Raw genomic sequence first — 17,142 nt, forward strand, 5'->3', positions numbered from 1 at the left:
TACCTGCGGATATCATTTTTTTCTGACGCGTGGACCACACGTGCGGGAAAACAGCCGCAGCATGCTCCATCTTCGTGTGGGTCTCCTGCGGCTTCCATTGAAGCCTATGGGCGCCGTCCGGTCCCGCAGCACATCTGCAGCTGTTATTGTGCTGTGACGCAGGACTGCGGGAAAGCAGGCATTCAAAAAAAAAATGTGCAAGGCGCATGAGCGGCATGCTGTCGGCGTGCCGAGCACATCCACAGGGTCGAAGAAAGAAGATCTAGCCACGACGGAGGGCAGATCTGCAGCATCCGGACAGGTAAGTATATGGGATTTTCTGGCCTCATGTCTCTGGGAAAGGAAGGACCTTGCGAGATTCTACATGGAGAATCCGTGCGGGCCCGAATTTCCCCGTTGACATGAGGCCTAAAGGTGATGACAGATTCCCTTTAAGGATGAACATCCCCTTTGAGATTATTTTAGGTGCAAATTTCTTGCTTTCTTACAGTAAATGTGTAATAGAAAGGTTGCAGACTTTCACCATGAATTTCATCTTTTTCCAACATAAAGGGGTGAAATCTGCATGTTGCATATGCAGATTATGTTGTGTATTTGTGGCAAAATCCACCGGTACGCACCTACGCTCAGGGGAATGCTGTGGCAACCAATATATAGTTATTCAAGTTAGTTCTTAACCCCTTAACGACCAGCCCATAGTGTTTTTACGTCCTCCCGAAGTGGGCTCTATTCTCTGAGGACGTAAAAACATGCTTCCTGCAGAGAATAGTGCCCCTCGGGCTGTGGACGTGACAGCTCCATGCTGTCGGTGTCCGCAGGTAGCTGACAGCATGGAGCTGTCATCCCGGGCTGTTCGGAGCCCCCCCCGGCATTGCGATCGGCGCTATGCAATGGATAGCGCCGATCGCAAAAAAAGTAAATAAAAGGACATAAAAATTAAAGATTCAGCTGCTCTGATGGATCGGATCCATCGGAGCAGCTGAAATTACTCACCGAGGTCTGGCACGCTGCTCCCCGCTCTCCTGCCGCTCCGGGGCCCGAAGCCGGTCTTCTGCGCATGCGCGCCAGGCGGCATTACGTCAGCCGCATGCGCAGAAGGCCCGGCGGCGCGGGAGATTTAAAATCTCCTGGCTCCCGGCTCCTGTAGGTAGCCGGGAGGCAGGAGATGTCAGCGGGGACTGCGGTGAGCGGTCCCCGGTACCGCGATCGCCGTTATCCAATGGTTAGCGGCGATCGCGAAAAAGTTAAAAAAAAGTTTTAAAAAAGTCAGTTTCACCTCCCCTCATGGATCGGATCCATGAGGGGAGGTGAAAATACTCACCCCCAGTCCTCAGCGGTGTCCCGATGTCCCGGGACCCGAATCCCCGTCTGCGCATGCGCGCCCGATGATTGACATCGGGCGCGTGAACAGACGGGCTCGAGCCCCGGGAAATTTAAAATCCCTCTGCTTCTGGCTGCCATGTGTAGCTAGGAGCAGAGAGATTATACCGGGGACATGATCACTGTCATCCAATGGATGACAGTGATCATGTAAAGTGAGAAAAAAGTGTAAAAAAGTAAAAAAAAAAAAAGTAAAAAAAAGTTTTTAAAAGTTTAAAAAGCGTACGTTTCATCTCCCCTCATGGATCATATCCGTGAGGGAGGATGAAAGTACGTACCTAAGGCCCCCAGATTTATCCGCGGACCTTACCACAGCTTCTGCACACGCGCCCGTCGCCAAAATGGCGGGCGCATGCGCAAAAGCTGTGGATTGCCAGGATAATTTAAATTCTCCCTGCTCCTGGCTACAAAACGTAGCCAAGAGCATGGAGATTTAATCGGGGTCCGCGGTAAGCGGTTCCTGGTCACGTGTTCGCCATTATCCAATAATGGCGATCACGTAAAAGTAAAAAAAAAAATTTGAAGTTTCATCTCCCCTCACTGATGCGATCGGTGAGAGGAGATGAATCTTTTTACCGGAGGCCTGCGTATTTGAATCCCGACGCGATCTTCCTCCGTGGACCTTCCCGAATTCTGCACATACGACCGCCGGCAAAAAGCCGGACACATGCGCAGGAGTCAGGGAGCCCAGGAAATTTAAAATCTCCTTGCTCCCAGCGACCAACGGTCACAGAGAGCCTGGAGCAGTGACGGGTGGCCTCGTTGAGCGGTCCCCGGTCACGTGATAAAAAGGTAGCGATCTACCTTAGGCCGGTCTCACATGACCGGATAGGAATGACGGATTCCGCATGCGTCTGATCCGTGGTAATACGCAGATCAATCGCATTGGATTACACAATTCCGCTCACATTAGCGGGTCAGAATTGCGTAATCCACTCGCAGAAAAGAGAACGCAGCAGGTTCTATTTTACTGCGGATATCGGCAACATAGAGCCCATTGTGCTCCATGGTCGCGGATATACCCGTAGTCCATACGCAACTACATTGTATACGGGCTGCAGGTACCCGCGTCATCGCTAAGCGATGGTGCGGGAAATACAAACAAAGGTGTACTGTGCATGACCGCCTGTGTGAGTAGGCAGTTATGCGCAGTACATTACACAGCCGTACGCAGGGTCACAGCCGGGCTTACAGATGGGATCCGCTGTGGGCCTCCGCAAGCGGATTCCGCCTGCACCCGCGTGAGCCCGGCGTTATTCAGACCGCTACCTGTGATACGTATTTTACAAGAAGCCCCGGGAACGCTCGCTTTCCTGCAGTTCCAGGAGCACCTTGTTGAGCGCCTTCTGTGTGAGACCGCCGCACCTCATCAAGCTTACGGAGACTCACGGAACGCCACTTTTTACACCCCATACCCGCCACTGAGGTCATGAAATACCCCCAAAAAGCATGAGAGGGGGGGGGGGGGGATACCCGGTTTTATTGCCCCATGGGCCCATTCCAACCAGCCTCCGTAATTACCCCTGTCTTCGGAAATACTACACAGTTCACATTTTTACTTTTATCTAAGATTTGCGAACGCCAAAAAGGGCGCGGAGGGGAGGGGGGGAATTTTTAGGGAGTCAATCTTTATTCTGTACAAATAAGCAATGGGGCCTGGAATTTATTCAGTTGTGCCCTAAAATCCAACAGGTGTTCCGTCCTTTATAGGCTTTGCCATGCGTCCTGTAAGTAGATTAGGGCCACAATGGGTATGTTTCTGAACTCGGGACAAACGGGGGTATCCATTTTGGGGTGAACGTCTTCATTCCTATGTGCACTGTACAAAAAAACTGTTTTTAAATTGAAAAAATTGCCAAAAAAATTGAAAATCGTAACTTTTTCCTTCTGCTTTGCTTAGATTCATTCAAATACTGTGGGGTCAAAATACGCAGTACACCCCTAGATGAATTCGTTAAGGGGTCTAGTTTTCAAAATGGGGTCATTTGAGGGGGTTCTTTATAGTTTTGGCCGCTCAATGGCTCTACAAGTGGGCAATGGGGCCTGAAATTTATTCAGTGGTACCCTGAAATCCAACGGGTATTCCTTTCATTGTAGGCCTAGCCATGGGTCCTGTAAGTCTATTAGGGCCACAATGGGTATGTTTCTGAACACGGGACAAACAGGGGTATCCATTTTGGGGTGAAAGCCTTCATTTATATATGTGCTGTACAAAAAAAACTGTTTTTAAATTGACACAATAGCCCAAAAAATGAAAATCCTATTTTTTTCCTTTTGCTTTGCTTAAATTTATTCAAAAACTGTGGGGTCAAAATATGCAGTACATCCCTAGATAAATTCGTTAAGGGGTCTAGTTTTCAAAATGGGGTCATTTGTGGGGGTTCTATATGGTTTTGGGCGCTCAAGAACTCTACAAGTGGGCAATGGGGCCTAAAAGGACTTCAAGCAAAATCTATGTTCTGAAAGCCACCAATTACTCCTTTTATTTTGGGCCCCGTTGTGCATGCGGACATAAGATTAGGGCCACAATGGGTATATTTCTGAAAACAGCACAAACAGGGGTATCCATTTTGGGGTGTAAGTCTTCCTTCATATGTGTGCTGTACAAAAAAAGCTTTTTTTAAAATGACAGAATTGCCAAAAAAACAAAAATCCAAATTTTTTCCTTTTGCTTTGCTTGAATTTATTCAAAAACTGTGGGGTCAAAATGCGCAGTACACCCCTAGATAAATTCGTTAAGGAGTCTAGTTTTCAAAATGGGGTCATTTGTGGGGGTTCTCTATGGTTTTGGCGCTCAAGAACTCTACAAGTGGGCAATGGGGCCTAAAAGGACTTCAAGCAAAATTTGTGTTCCGAAAGCCACCGGTTGCTCCTTTCATTTTGGGCTCCGTTGTGTATCCAGACATAAGATTAGGGCCACAATGGGTATGTCTCTGAACACGGGACAAACAGGGGTATCCATTTTTGGGTGCAAGTCTTCCTTCATATGTGTGCTGTACAAAAAAAGCTGTTTTTAAAATGACAGAATTGCCGAAAAAACGAAAATCACAATTTTTTCCTTTTGCTTGGTTTGAATTCATTCAAAAACTGTGGGGTCAAAATATGCAGTACACCCCTAGATAAATTCCTTAAGGGGTCTAGTTTTCAAAATGGGGTCATTTGTGGGGGTTTTCTATGGTTTTGGGCGCTCAAGAACTCTACATGTGTGCTATGGGGCCTAAAAGGACTTCAAGCAAAATTTCTGTTTTGAAAGACACTGACAACTCCTTTCATTTTGGGCCCCGTTGTGGACTCAGATATAACAATAGGGCCACAATGGGTATATTTCTGAACACGGGAGAAATAGGGGTATCCATTTTGGGGTGTAAATCCTGATTTTCATGTAAACTATAGGAAAAAAATATGTCTTTAAAATGACAGATTTGCAAAAATATGAAATTTTACTTTTTCTCCTATAAATTGAATTAATTCCTGAAAAAAAACTGTGGGGTCAAAATACTCATGACACCCCTCAGTGAATACATTAAGGGGTGTAGTTTTTAAAATGAGGTCATTTGGGGGGGGTATCTATTATTCTGACACTCATGAGCCTTTCCAATCTCGGCTTGGTATAGGAAAACAAAGTGTTCCTCAAAATGCTAAAAAGTAATGTTAAATTTGTACGTCTCCTAAATAGTTTAAAAAAAACCGAAAGTTTTTCCAATGTGCGCCCAAAATAAAGTAAACGGGTGGAAATATAAATCTTAGCAAAAATTTCTATATTATGTTTGCACATATTTAAGATATTGCAGTTGGAAATGTGAAAAAATGACGATTTTTTCAAAATTTTCCCAATTTTGGCGCTTTTAATAAATAAACACAATTTCTATCGGTCTATTTTTTCCGCCTAAATGAAGCACAACATGTGGCGAAAAAACAATGTCAGAATCGCTTGGATATGCAAAACCTTTCTGGTGTTTTTCCATGTTAAATTGACACGTGTCAGATTTGCAAAATTTGGCCTGGTCATTAAGGAGCAAACAGGTTTGGTCACTAAGGGGTTAAAGGGGCATTCTGGGCCTTTTTTTAGATGACTGTTGGAGACCTGCCACTTTTACTATGGTCACCGCAGAAAGCGCTTACCATAGCGCAGCGGCCCGGGTTGGTACTGCCCATGCAGCTCCTATTGACTTCAATGAGAGCTGTGCTGCAGTACCAACCTGGACCACTGCGCTAAGGTCAGTGCTTTCTGCTTCCTGCGCTGACCACAGTGACAGCAGCCCTGCAAATTAGTTGATCAGTCAGTCACGAATAGAAAAAAAAACGAACAAGTCCTGGAATATCCCTTTAATATTATTGCCTGAGCGAATGTAAACTTCCTAATAACTTTGAGGAGCAGTCGACCTAACCTTACACTGGTAAAATAATAAGTGGTAAAAAAAAAAGCTGCGAGAACATTTTGAGCTAAACCTTAGCATAATTAGGTTCCGGGGTAATAAGTCTGAATATTTATTCAGCGATGCATTCATCTATAAAGATTATTTTTCATTATACCAACAACATGATTCATTTCACTGCACTATCAATTGGGAATGTGACCTTTTACATCCAATAATCCTTTATTTAACCTTCTGCTGTACAAGGCAAAAGAGAAAAAAACTGAAGCGCAGCATCCCAGCATGATGGCTGGCGAGAGATCTAGATCATTTGGAGATTTCTATATCATTTAATAGTATGTAGAGAATGTTCCAATTAAGCACATCTCAGGCTTAAAAGGCAAGAAGCTTGAAGAAAAAGGGATGTAAGAGAAAGTGATCAAGAATGTGCGCAAGACGGAGCGGTGTTATGGTACTATTCACGGTCGGATGAAGAATTTTATTGTGCGAGTCATACAATTATATCTAACCTAGTAAGAACAAAAGATTATACATTGTTAAACATATTAACCCTTTCCATAAGGGGGTGGCAGCAGTTTGTTAATAGAGCATAGAAACATAAAAATACGCCAAGTACAGAATAACACATGGTAGAGCTGGGGTGGGGGTGGGGTGGGGGCTAAAATGTGGAGTAGTAGCCACATGGGTCTCGCAGGGCTTTATCATATAATTTGTGACCATCAACTCCTTGCAAGGATTCAGTCCAGGAATGCAAAATATCTCAGATTTTTTTTTTTAAAGGACTTGACTTCTCCGATGAGGATCTCTGACTGCAGATACGGGCAGTTGAAGAGTGTCAACTGAATGCATACTCCATGTACGTTGGCATCAGAGGACAGAGGGCAGTGCAGATACAGGTTTGTATTTATGTAAGGGCACTGTGAGTGGCATATTCATACAAGTAATTCTTGGGCTGCCATGTGTATGTGCACTTGTGTGGCACTGCAATGTGAGTTGAGCTACTGTAGTCCAGGGTGGTTTCACATCTGCGGCAGAGATTCCGCTTTTCCGTTCTGTTTGGGAAGCAGGAAAAGGGAATCCCTGCAGCTGAATGGTTCTGTCTCTGGATAGAATCGAAAAGCACTGGGCGGACCCCATTGACTATGATGGAGTCCGCCCCCTTTTTCCACCCAGCTGCATGGCCTTTGGACGAAAGAAACAGTACAGCATGCAGCGCTGGTATTTTCAGCTGGATCTCTGTACGAAGGTACGGACACAGATGTAAAACTGCCCTAATTGACCTTGCTTTGAGGCTTTCACAATATTATATGTAATTTTATGTGGTGTTGATTGAAGTTAAAACTGTGCAGAATAGCTGCAGCTAGTGCCGGATTAACCATTAGGTAAATAAGGCACGTGCCATAGGGCCAACCATAAATCCGGGCCCTAAAAAAATAAAATAAAAATAATGTGATAATTATCAGGTGATGACAAGTCTCACTGTCAGTGCCCCTCTCCCTCCGTGCAAGTCTAGACGTTGTTCAGGTGCGCTCGTCCGTAAGTCGAAAAAGAAGTGTCCCTTACACCGAAGTATAAAGTATTGTACAAAGGTAAATACAGCGATCCTATTACATTCCTTTAGTATATCTTATTTAGTTGATATGTTTTCTATGAATTTTAATTTTAAGCCAAATAAGTCTATTTCTACAAGTAACTAATGCTACCGATTGGCCAGCAGCTCCCGCTCTACAGGTTTTACTTATAGCCAATTTTCTTTAAAAATTTTCATACAAAATTGAAAGTTATTTAATCCATGCAATGACTTTATTACACTTTATTTAGTCGATGATTTTTAACAATTTAGTATTTTATTTTTTTATTTGACTTATTTCTATTATTATTTTTAAGGCGGATAGTAAAACCTCCGTACCAATTTGACCGATGGGATATAAAAGGCAAACTCATTTATTGTTTGTATTTTTGTGGTGAAAAAAAACATTCATAAATTTATTTAGCGGTTTGCACTATTGCTATTTTGTTTTGCAACATGAAAATAGAAATAATACAACTTATAATGCCATTATTTTTATTAAAAGACTATTTTAAAGCACCAAAAATATTAAAATTTTCTTCAAAATGTGCCTTAGAGGCGCCTCCCTGACACAGGCACAGCTGAAAACGCAGCCAAGGATGCTGACAAAAAGAAAAATCAATATTCAGCTAGCAGGTGCCGCCTGGTCCCTGCCGCTGTTCTCTGGAGCTCCCGGCCACTTGTCATGGCTGACAGAGGATTTTCTGCTAATGACATGGATTGAATTCCACGCCTCCAGCAAGAGATTGCTCTTGTTGGCTGAGGCTGCCCAGTGTCATCTGGCTCCGCCAATCAGAGCTGTCGCTCGATGCACCAATCACAGCCATCCAATGAATGAATGGCTGTGACTGGTGCATCGAGTGCCAGCTCTGATTGGTGGAGCCAGATGACACTGGGCAGCCTCAGCCAACCAGAGCAATCTCTTGCTGGAGGCGAGAAATTCAATCCCTGTCACTAGTAGAAGATCCTATATTGGCTTGACAAGTGGCCTACAAGGAGTCCTGGAGAGTCCCAGATGGCACCTGCTAGGCAAGTTTTCCTTTTTTTAATGTAGTGCAGCTAGGGCTGGCGTTTAGTGCTGCCAAAAACGTTGTACCCAGTTGTGCCACATTTTCAGCAGCGCTGAAACCGCTGTCCATTCATTTTAATGGGTGACACAGGGCTGAAAACGGCAAAAGATAGAACATGCAGCGCTGTCAAAGCGTAGTGTTGAAGATGCTGCGTTTTGACGCTTGGGTGAGCAGCCCCATTGAAATGAATGGGGGTGTTGTACGGCGTTTAGCGCTGCGCTGAAAAGGCAGCGTTAAACGCTGTACAAAACTCTCTGTGTAAGGGAGATCTTAGGACCAGCAGAGCCTTAATCCGGCTCTGGCTGCAGCCTGGCACAGCTGATGTGGCCAAATTGTGGGGACTGAGTAATATAGCAACATAGTGTAGTTCACATACCCAACTTTGTGCACAGTCTCAATGCATAGGACTTGGGGTTAGCTGCAAATTATCGGCTGTGGAAAATCGAGAGTGAATATAAAACCTGTGAACATACCCTTAAAGGAACACTTCCATCAGAAAGGGATATTTTGTTTAACTCAATATTCACGGAAAACAAATTTATTCAGAATTTTTGTCTCGTTTTATTATTTTGTCATTGCTATGCAAAAATAAATCCACCAGATTGCTGTTGTGTAGCAGTCAGCACAATGAAAAGGAAACCAACTGTCACTTTACTGCTGCTGTAATGGAAAGGAGTTATCAGCAAGGTGATCCTCATTAGAAGGTAGTGAGGTCCCTGGAGATCTGGTATACCCGTGTGATCCTCTGTGCGTCTCTCCGATGGCGCGTGTTCTCGGGGTAAACAGAAAGGTGTGATGTCCTAATCGTCTCACCCTCTGCTCTTGTGGAGACAGGCTGGCAGGGAAGAGAGACGTGAGCCTGTCTGCCCTGATGAAAGCTTGTATGGGGAGATGGATAAAGGGCAGGACTGGAAGTAACTCGCATGGAACAAAAAATATCATCAAAACTAACCACCAATTAAATAAAATACACGTAATATTCACATATGGCACAGTTGTGAGAGAAGAGATGGAAGTGCCCCTTTTATAACTACAGTTAGTTGTGGAGATGTGGCCGGCGTAGTTGGCAGTTAGGTGTGGGACTTATGGCTGAACTATTCTCTGTGCCTCAGGACCAAGATTCAGAAATGTTAGCAGGTATTATTGTGGTTTGCAAAAGAATGAGAAAAAAAAAAGGAGAAATAAGTGTAAATTTTACATGGACACATGTACATTAAAGGGGTTTCCTATTTATAATAATATTGGAGAAGTGGGGAGATGACAGATATAAAAAATACCAATAATTATAGTATTCACAATAAATAAATGAATCCTAATATTACGCCGCTCCGATCCTCCAGTGCTCTGTGTACACTCTGACGGCAGCGGCCACATGGTTATTTACCCATAGGACCGCTGTAGCCAATAGTAGGCCCATCAGTGACATCGGTAAGCATATTAGTCAAAAACAATTTGGGGCAGAGGGGTATAAAAAAAAAAAACAACCACCCTTAACCCTTTACAATCCAATTTTGGATTCAGGGTTTCCTAGGGGGCTTTCTCTTTCTGCCATTATACAATGGCGCCATCTGCTGGCTAGAGCCTATACTGCTCTATGGGACATGCTGGCGAGGCCCCAGACAACATAGCGGCCAGTAATATACAGTAAGAATACCCTGACGGACGTTTTACGACAACGGAGCTGTACAGCCTTCAATCAGAATGTTTTTAGACATCAGACAGTGGATTGGAAAGGGTTAAAGGGGTTGTCCAAATGATTAAAGTGTACAGCTATCAGTATTACAGCTATGTAAGTATAATTGTCAAAAATATATATATTTTTTTGTACCAAAGAAATTGTCACTAACGTTCTGAAATGTGTCTAAGGGTGATTTCACATCTGTGTCAGGGGTTCCGTTTTCCTGCTCCGTTCGAGGGGCAGGAAAAGGGTGCCGAACGGACCCAAATATCTACAATGGAGTCAGTTTGGTTTCCGCTCAGCTGTCCAGAATTTTACTAGGCAAAAAAGAGCTACAGGCAGTATTTTTTGTTCTGGTATTTTGTGCCAGATCTACGACAACCTCTGAACTGAGGTTCCCCTACAGATGTGAAATCGGCCTTCAGTGACTTGCGGTATATTTGACAAACAGTTGACACATTTTTTTAAAATCTGCTTACAACAAGTGATAGACTCTTGGAGTTTGCTTTTATCATTACTGTATAATTATATGCCATGATATATAGCTTGTGCCTTCTTCATAAATGTCTATTGTGTTAGAGACATTATCAGCTGTGAAACACTGAATAATAGGTAATAAGGATGAGCGAGTATACTCGCTAAGGCACTACTCGTCCGAGTAATGTGCTTTAGACGAGTATCTCTCTGCTTGTCCTTAAAGATTCAGGGACCGCTGCAGAGCGGGGAGCTGCAGGGGAGAGCGGGGAGGAACGGAGGGGAGATCTCTCTCTCCCTTTCTCCCGCCCGCTCTCCCCTGCTCCCCGCCGCGACTCACCTGTCAGCCGCAGCGGTCCCCGAATCTTTATGGACGAGCACAGCGATACTCGGATAAAGCAAATTACTCGGACGAGTAGTGCTTTAGCGAGTATACTCGCTCATCCTTAATAGGTAATAATTAGAGATGAGCGAGCACGCTCGTTTAAGGATGATGCTCGATCGAGCACTGTGTGGGGGGGGCGGCAGGGTGGGGAGTAAGAGAGATCTCTCTCCCCCCCTTCCCGACGAACCCCTGCATGGTGCTCGGTCGAGTAATCAGTTACTTGACAAGACTGATTCTCCATCGAGCATCAGCCTTAAACGAGCATGCTCGCTCATCTCTAGTAATAATCCAATAAATAACTATTTTTACATCTCACCAATGACCTTACCGGCCTGAGCTCCAATGTGGTCTCAGCACCCTCTATTGACAAGTCACTAAAATACTGGCCAGCAAGCCCCTCTTTTGGAGAAAACTGCTGTTCCCGTTGCTCCCACTTCCCCCTTTTTTTAGCTTTTAAAACTCCGTAATTTCTGTCTTAAGCTTTCACACTCTTGCTCACACATTTCCAGTTCTGATATCTATTTGCGCTGCATTCAGTTCTGTGCCTCCAATTTCTCAGTTGCTTTCAACAAATTCTTCCTTATGCTCCTAATTTATCAAAGTCATGAAGAATATGAAAGTCTCATTAAACCTAAGCATGACAGAAACAGTAAACTACAAGGAAGAAACCCGGCCCAGATAAATCTCATCTATTTGTAATCTCTCTGGCAGGATTTAGTTCTATATGTAGTGAAACGTGCTTCTATCGGGGACAAGTAGCTCCATGGTGGCAAGCACTTGGAGAAATGATGTGTACTCATTAGAAGGAAAGGCGTCACGAACAAGCTCCAGTCTATTCTGACATTTGCAGTTGCTACGGAGAAGGTCAATGGTCTGTTCACACCTGTATCTCTGGGAAAAGAAGTTGCAGAAAGCACTTACTGTTGCTGGAGAGGCACGGGTTGTGTGACTCACAGAGTGGCCTGAGTTTTCCATAGAGTTGCCAATCAGATAGGTTCCACCAGTGCTGCTAATGATTTGCCCTCCAGAGACCCCCATCTGAATTGCTCCAGTGCCGACCATGTTGTGAGATGAGACCACTGTTGTCACCTGTGCAGATCCACCTTGGGTGTCAAAGTAACTGCCCCCAGTGTTTTGGCTGTACATCTGAGTTTCTGTGTAAGGGTACGTCGTTGTCCGGCTTTAGGAAAGAATTGGAGACATAATTAATCCTTTGGTACATTCTAGGTGTTTTGTATAAACATGACAAGTACAAAGGAAGCATTATTCACTGCATTGTTTTAGAGGAAATGCCGATTATTGGACTGGTCTTAGAGAGGCAATAACCTACCCTTCTGTGTGAGGAGAAACAATGTTCAAGGGTGCAAATAAAAGCTCACTGACTTCTCCAACCTAGCATGTGTGTTACAGGGTGAGGAAATGACCGCAGTGTCTCATGGGAGTGCGCTAAGACTTAGGCCTTAGTCACACGGGCGTTTTTTCGCGCGATTTGCGCATCGCATGACGGATGCGCATGCGCAAATCGCGTGACCGGCGCCGAAAAATCGGCCCAAAAATGGCCCGAAAATCTGCTCCTAGCCGCGTTTCATTAGAAACGGGCTGGAGCTGTCCAGCGCATTGCATTCAATGGAGCCGGCAATACAGCCGTCTCCATTGAAAGCAATGCGCTGCGGGTGAGTGTGGGATGAATTGTCGGGAAGGGCTTAAATATATAAGCCCTTCCCTGCAATTCATCCAGAAAAGTGTTAAAATAAAAAAAATATATGTACTGACCTGCTCCCGGCAGCCGGAGATCCGCACGGCCGTCCTGCAGTGGGTGTGAAGGAGGTGTGACTCAGACTTGCCCCTGATTGGCTCAGCCTAAGCCAATCAGAGACAAGTCTCAGTCACACCCATTCATGAATTCACGACTCAGGGGCAAGTCTGAGTCACACCTCCTTCACACCCACTGCAGGACGGCCGTGCGGATCTCCGGCTGCCGGGAGCAGGTCAGTACATATATTTTTTTTATTTTAACACTTTTCTGGATGAATTGCAGGGAAGGGCTTATATATTTAAGCCCTTCCCGACAATTCATCCAGCGCTGTCCGGCAGCCCATTGCTTTCAATGGAGACGGCTGTATTGCCGGCTCCATTGAATTCAATGGGCAAACATCGTTCTTCTCTGCCACAGCTGTTACAGCTGTGGCAGAGAAGAATGATTTCTCTTCTATATGTTCTCAATGGGGTCGGCGCTGCTGCCGCCGGCCCCATTGAGCGCATATAGAGAAGAGAACAGAAATCGCAGATCGCAGATAGGTGCGATCTGCGATTTCTGTTCTATAATTTATCGGACGAGCGCATAAAAGGCGCTCATGTGTCCGATACCATTGCAAAGCAATGGTTTTATAAAATCGCCGGACGCATGCGCAAATCGCGGCTAAAAACGCCCGTCTGACTAAGGCCTGAGGGCCCTTTTACGCGGAACAGATCAGTGAAACAAATGAAAATTCAGTGTAAACACAGCCGAAGGTTGAACGATAGGTTGCTTGATTTTCGTTCATGTTATGCAGTATGTGCGTGCAATATGCAAGGAAATGCATGAAACACCGCGTAATTCTGGAAAAAGTACACTTCTGGAACTAATTAGCCATCTCAATGGGTGTGTTTGTTTCCCGCGTGCAAATGAACATGTCCTACAGCAAAATATGCTGACACGCTCGCAAAAAAGCCTTGTTCATAGCGCAAACACATTGCGCTAAAGGAACGCGCAACCGTGCTTATATCCGTACAAAGCCGGCCTTAGAGTGCTTTCACAGATGGTGGAAAAATCATGTGGATTTTGATGAAAATTTGCGTTTCAGAACTCCTTCGGGTGTCGCTCTGTGCAGATCTACAGTAATTCTGCATGTAAGGCATGCAGATTATGGTGTGGGCTTATCGGCGATGGATTATCCCGCTGCGTGTGAAAGCACCCCAAGGGTCAGGGTAAAATCCAGATGTCAACATAGTCTCTGTATTGGTCAGAACATAAAGCCGATCTTGGCTTTTGTAAACCCAAGGTTGTATCTGTATAGCATGGAGTGTCTCGAAGCATTAATAGAAGCTTCCCCTCTCACGCGTTTCACCATTTACAGATGGAGACTGTAATGAAAAAAAGGTTTATTTAATTCTGTGAATGAGGGAAATGTAAGTCCCTGAACCATAATTAACTCCTCTTTTGAATGATAATTGAAACCCATAAATAAGTTCTTCTGTGTTTCATTAATACATTACAAATGACATCCCCTGTTAATTTCCATGACCCCCAGCACAATGATGAGATGCGCGCTGCAATATGATAGAAAGCGCGTGAGCCTCAACCGCTGACAAAGGGTTTCTTCTACACTGTAAGGAGAGGGATAACCTCTTGTTCTGTTTTTTTTTTCCCCCCAGATCTTAGGCTGTATCTTCTATGCACAGAGCCTAATTACGGAAGGCCTGACTCTTATCTTCATGGCAGCTCCATGTAAGCTTATATTGAGCAGCGTGTAGAGCAGCTGTACTTCATTCATGTGCATGATGTATCTGACCAGCTCCTTGTTCATTACTAAATTACCTCAACATCTGCCACCTGAAAGTCTGATTTAACAAGCCCTGCTTGTCACACGTATAGCAGTGGTGCAGAACTACTCCGCAAGACCTCGCGCTCCCGAGCTATAATGAAAGATTTAAAGTAATCTTGTAAAAAAAAGTTTTTTTTCCTTTTCGCTCAAATTCAAATTAATTTAATCTCAAATTAAAAAAAAAAAAAAAAAAAGTTGTGTATGATTTATCACCTTAGAATATATAGTCTTCCCTAAGAGTTTATTTAGACGGCGCGGTCAAGTCACGTTTTTTTTTTCACTGTATCGCAAAAACGCTGCAAAATTATGCTTTTTGGTGTGGCTTTGTTGTAGTTGGGCTAAAAACTGCAACATGTGAATATACCCTAAGGGTTTCTAGAAATTTACAACATATGTGAATTTTATGAAAATTTCTTCATCAGGCTAGGGTCACAGATATATTTTAATTACCGGGCTCCGCACCGGTTTATGTTATGTAAAGGTTTGTTGTTGTTGTGTGTGTGGTTAAGAATATCGCTTTCTACGGACATGAAGCCAACATAATAAAGTAGAGTCTGTGCACAGTAAGGCCTTAGTCACACGGGCGTTTTTTCACGCGATTTGCGCATCGCATGACGGATGCGCATGCGCAAATCGCGTGACCGGCGCCGAAAAATCGGCCCAAAAATCGCCCGAAAATCTGCTCCTAGCCGCGTTTCATTAGAAACGGGCCGGAGCTGTCCAGCGCATTGCATTCAATGGAGCCGGCAATACAGCGGCTCCATTGAATGCAAGCGCTGCGGGCGTGCGCGGGGTTAATTGTCGGGAAGGGGTTAAATATATAACCCCTTACCTGCAATGCATCCTTAAATGTGAAAAAATAAAAAAAAAGGATGTACTCACCTGCTCCCGGCAGCTGGAGATCCCGGCGGTCGGCCTGCAGTGGGTGTGAAGGAGGTGTGACTCAGGCTTGCCCCTGATTGGCTCAGCGCTGAGCCAATCAGAAGCAAGTCTCAGTCACACCCATTCATGAATTCATGAATGGGTGTGACTGAGCTCAGCCTCTGATTGGCTCAGGCTGAGCCAATCAGGGGCAAGCCTGAGTCACACCTCCTTCACACCCACTGCAGGCCGACCGCCGGGATCTCCAGCTGCCGGGAGCAGGTGAGAACATCCTTTTTTTTTTTTTTTTCACATTTAAGGATGCATTGCAGGTAAGGGGTTATATATTTAACCCCTTCCCGACAATTAACCCCGCGCACGCCGGCAGCCCATTGCTTTCAATGGAGCGGCTGTATTGCCGCTCCATTGAATTCAATGGGCAAACATCGTTCTTCTCTGCCACAGCTGTTCCAGCTGTGGCAGAGAAGAATGATTTGTCTTCTATATGTTCTCAATGGGGTCGGCGCTGCTGCCGCCGGCCCCGTTGAGCGCATATAGAGAAGAGAACAGGAATCGCAGATCGCAGATAGGTGCGATCTGCGATTTCTGTTCTCTAATTTATCGGACAAGCGCATAAAAAGCGCTCATGTGTCCGATACCATTGCAAAGCAATGGTTTTAAAAAGTCGCCGGACGCATGCGCATGCGCAAATCGCGGCAATAAACGCCCGTGTGACTAAGCCCTAAGTGAAGAAAGATGGCTGCGTTGTTGTGAGCAGAAATTGGCACACCGAAGAAATAGTAATTAAAGGGCTTGTCCAGTTACTGGACAAGCCCGCTTTAATAGGACCCTCTATGTTAAAATAATAATGTGAACTAGCCCCTTTGCAGCTGTCTGGATCCATCCAGTGCTACAGTCCTGCTGTAGTCCCGGTGATTGCTGTGACAGTCGTCATCATAGGAAATCAGAGGAACGCTGAAGTGAATGACAGGCTGCAGCGTCACCGTATGTTCTCCTTTCATCAGCGATTATATCCTGAACACAATGATGGCAGGAGTTCAGAAACATGATGCTGCAGCCTCTCATTTGCTGTTGCGGCCACCTGATTTCCTGTGACATCATCTATCAAAACAATCACTGGGACCACAGGAGGACTGCAGTGCTGGATCCCGACGGTCAAGGAGGCATAAGTATTGTTAACATCGTTTTAATACAGGGGATCCTACTGAAGTGCGCTTGTCCATTAACCATATAACCCCTTTAATATTTGCTTTTGTATTCAGAATTTATGAGGATATGTTGAGAACAGCAGGTGCTTGAGAGCTAAACTCTGGTCTAAAACCTTCCAAAGTGCTCAAATTTGGTGAAACTTTTTACCAGTTTTGGTCCAGTTGTTTGGTCGATGCATTTTTTGTGAATATGTTGAGGAAAGTAGTCCCTAGAGAGCCAAAACCTGGTCTAAAACCTCCCAAAGCCCCTGATTTACCCATGTAGTGAATTCAGTGCAGATTTGTCCAGTCATTTGGTTGTGTATAAAGACCAGACAACAGATATATATTTTATATATGTCATATATATTGACAGTAATGGATTAGTCACTACTCAGAATCGCCATCTTCTCCACTGAAAATGGTTGGCTCCACTCTCAGGAACACACTTTTATACCCTGAACTTCTTTAAAGTCTGGCACCTGCCAGTTTTATTACTCTCGGCAACGGTTCACAGTATTTCACACTACACATTACACAAAGCACCACCATACCA

The 17,142-nt window shown here is 44.7% G+C and overlaps 1 protein-coding gene across 1 annotated transcript in view; it reads right to left on the reverse strand.

Annotated features, from left to right (window-relative positions):
• Window positions 1-17,142, reverse strand: part of RFX3 (regulatory factor X3) — a 246,147-nt gene that overhangs the window by 71,235 nt on the left and 157,770 nt on the right. Inside the window, exon 5 of the mRNA XM_066602010.1 lies at window positions 11,855-12,113. Coding sequence (XP_066458107.1) covers window positions 11,855-12,113 — 259 coding nt within the window. The remainder of the gene's footprint in view (window positions 1-11,854; window positions 12,114-17,142) is intronic.

This window comes from Eleutherodactylus coqui, chromosome 5 (genome assembly GCF_035609145.1).
Source record: "Eleutherodactylus coqui strain aEleCoq1 chromosome 5, aEleCoq1.hap1, whole genome shotgun sequence".
Taxonomy (NCBI): domain Eukaryota; kingdom Metazoa; phylum Chordata; class Amphibia; order Anura; family Eleutherodactylidae; genus Eleutherodactylus; species Eleutherodactylus coqui.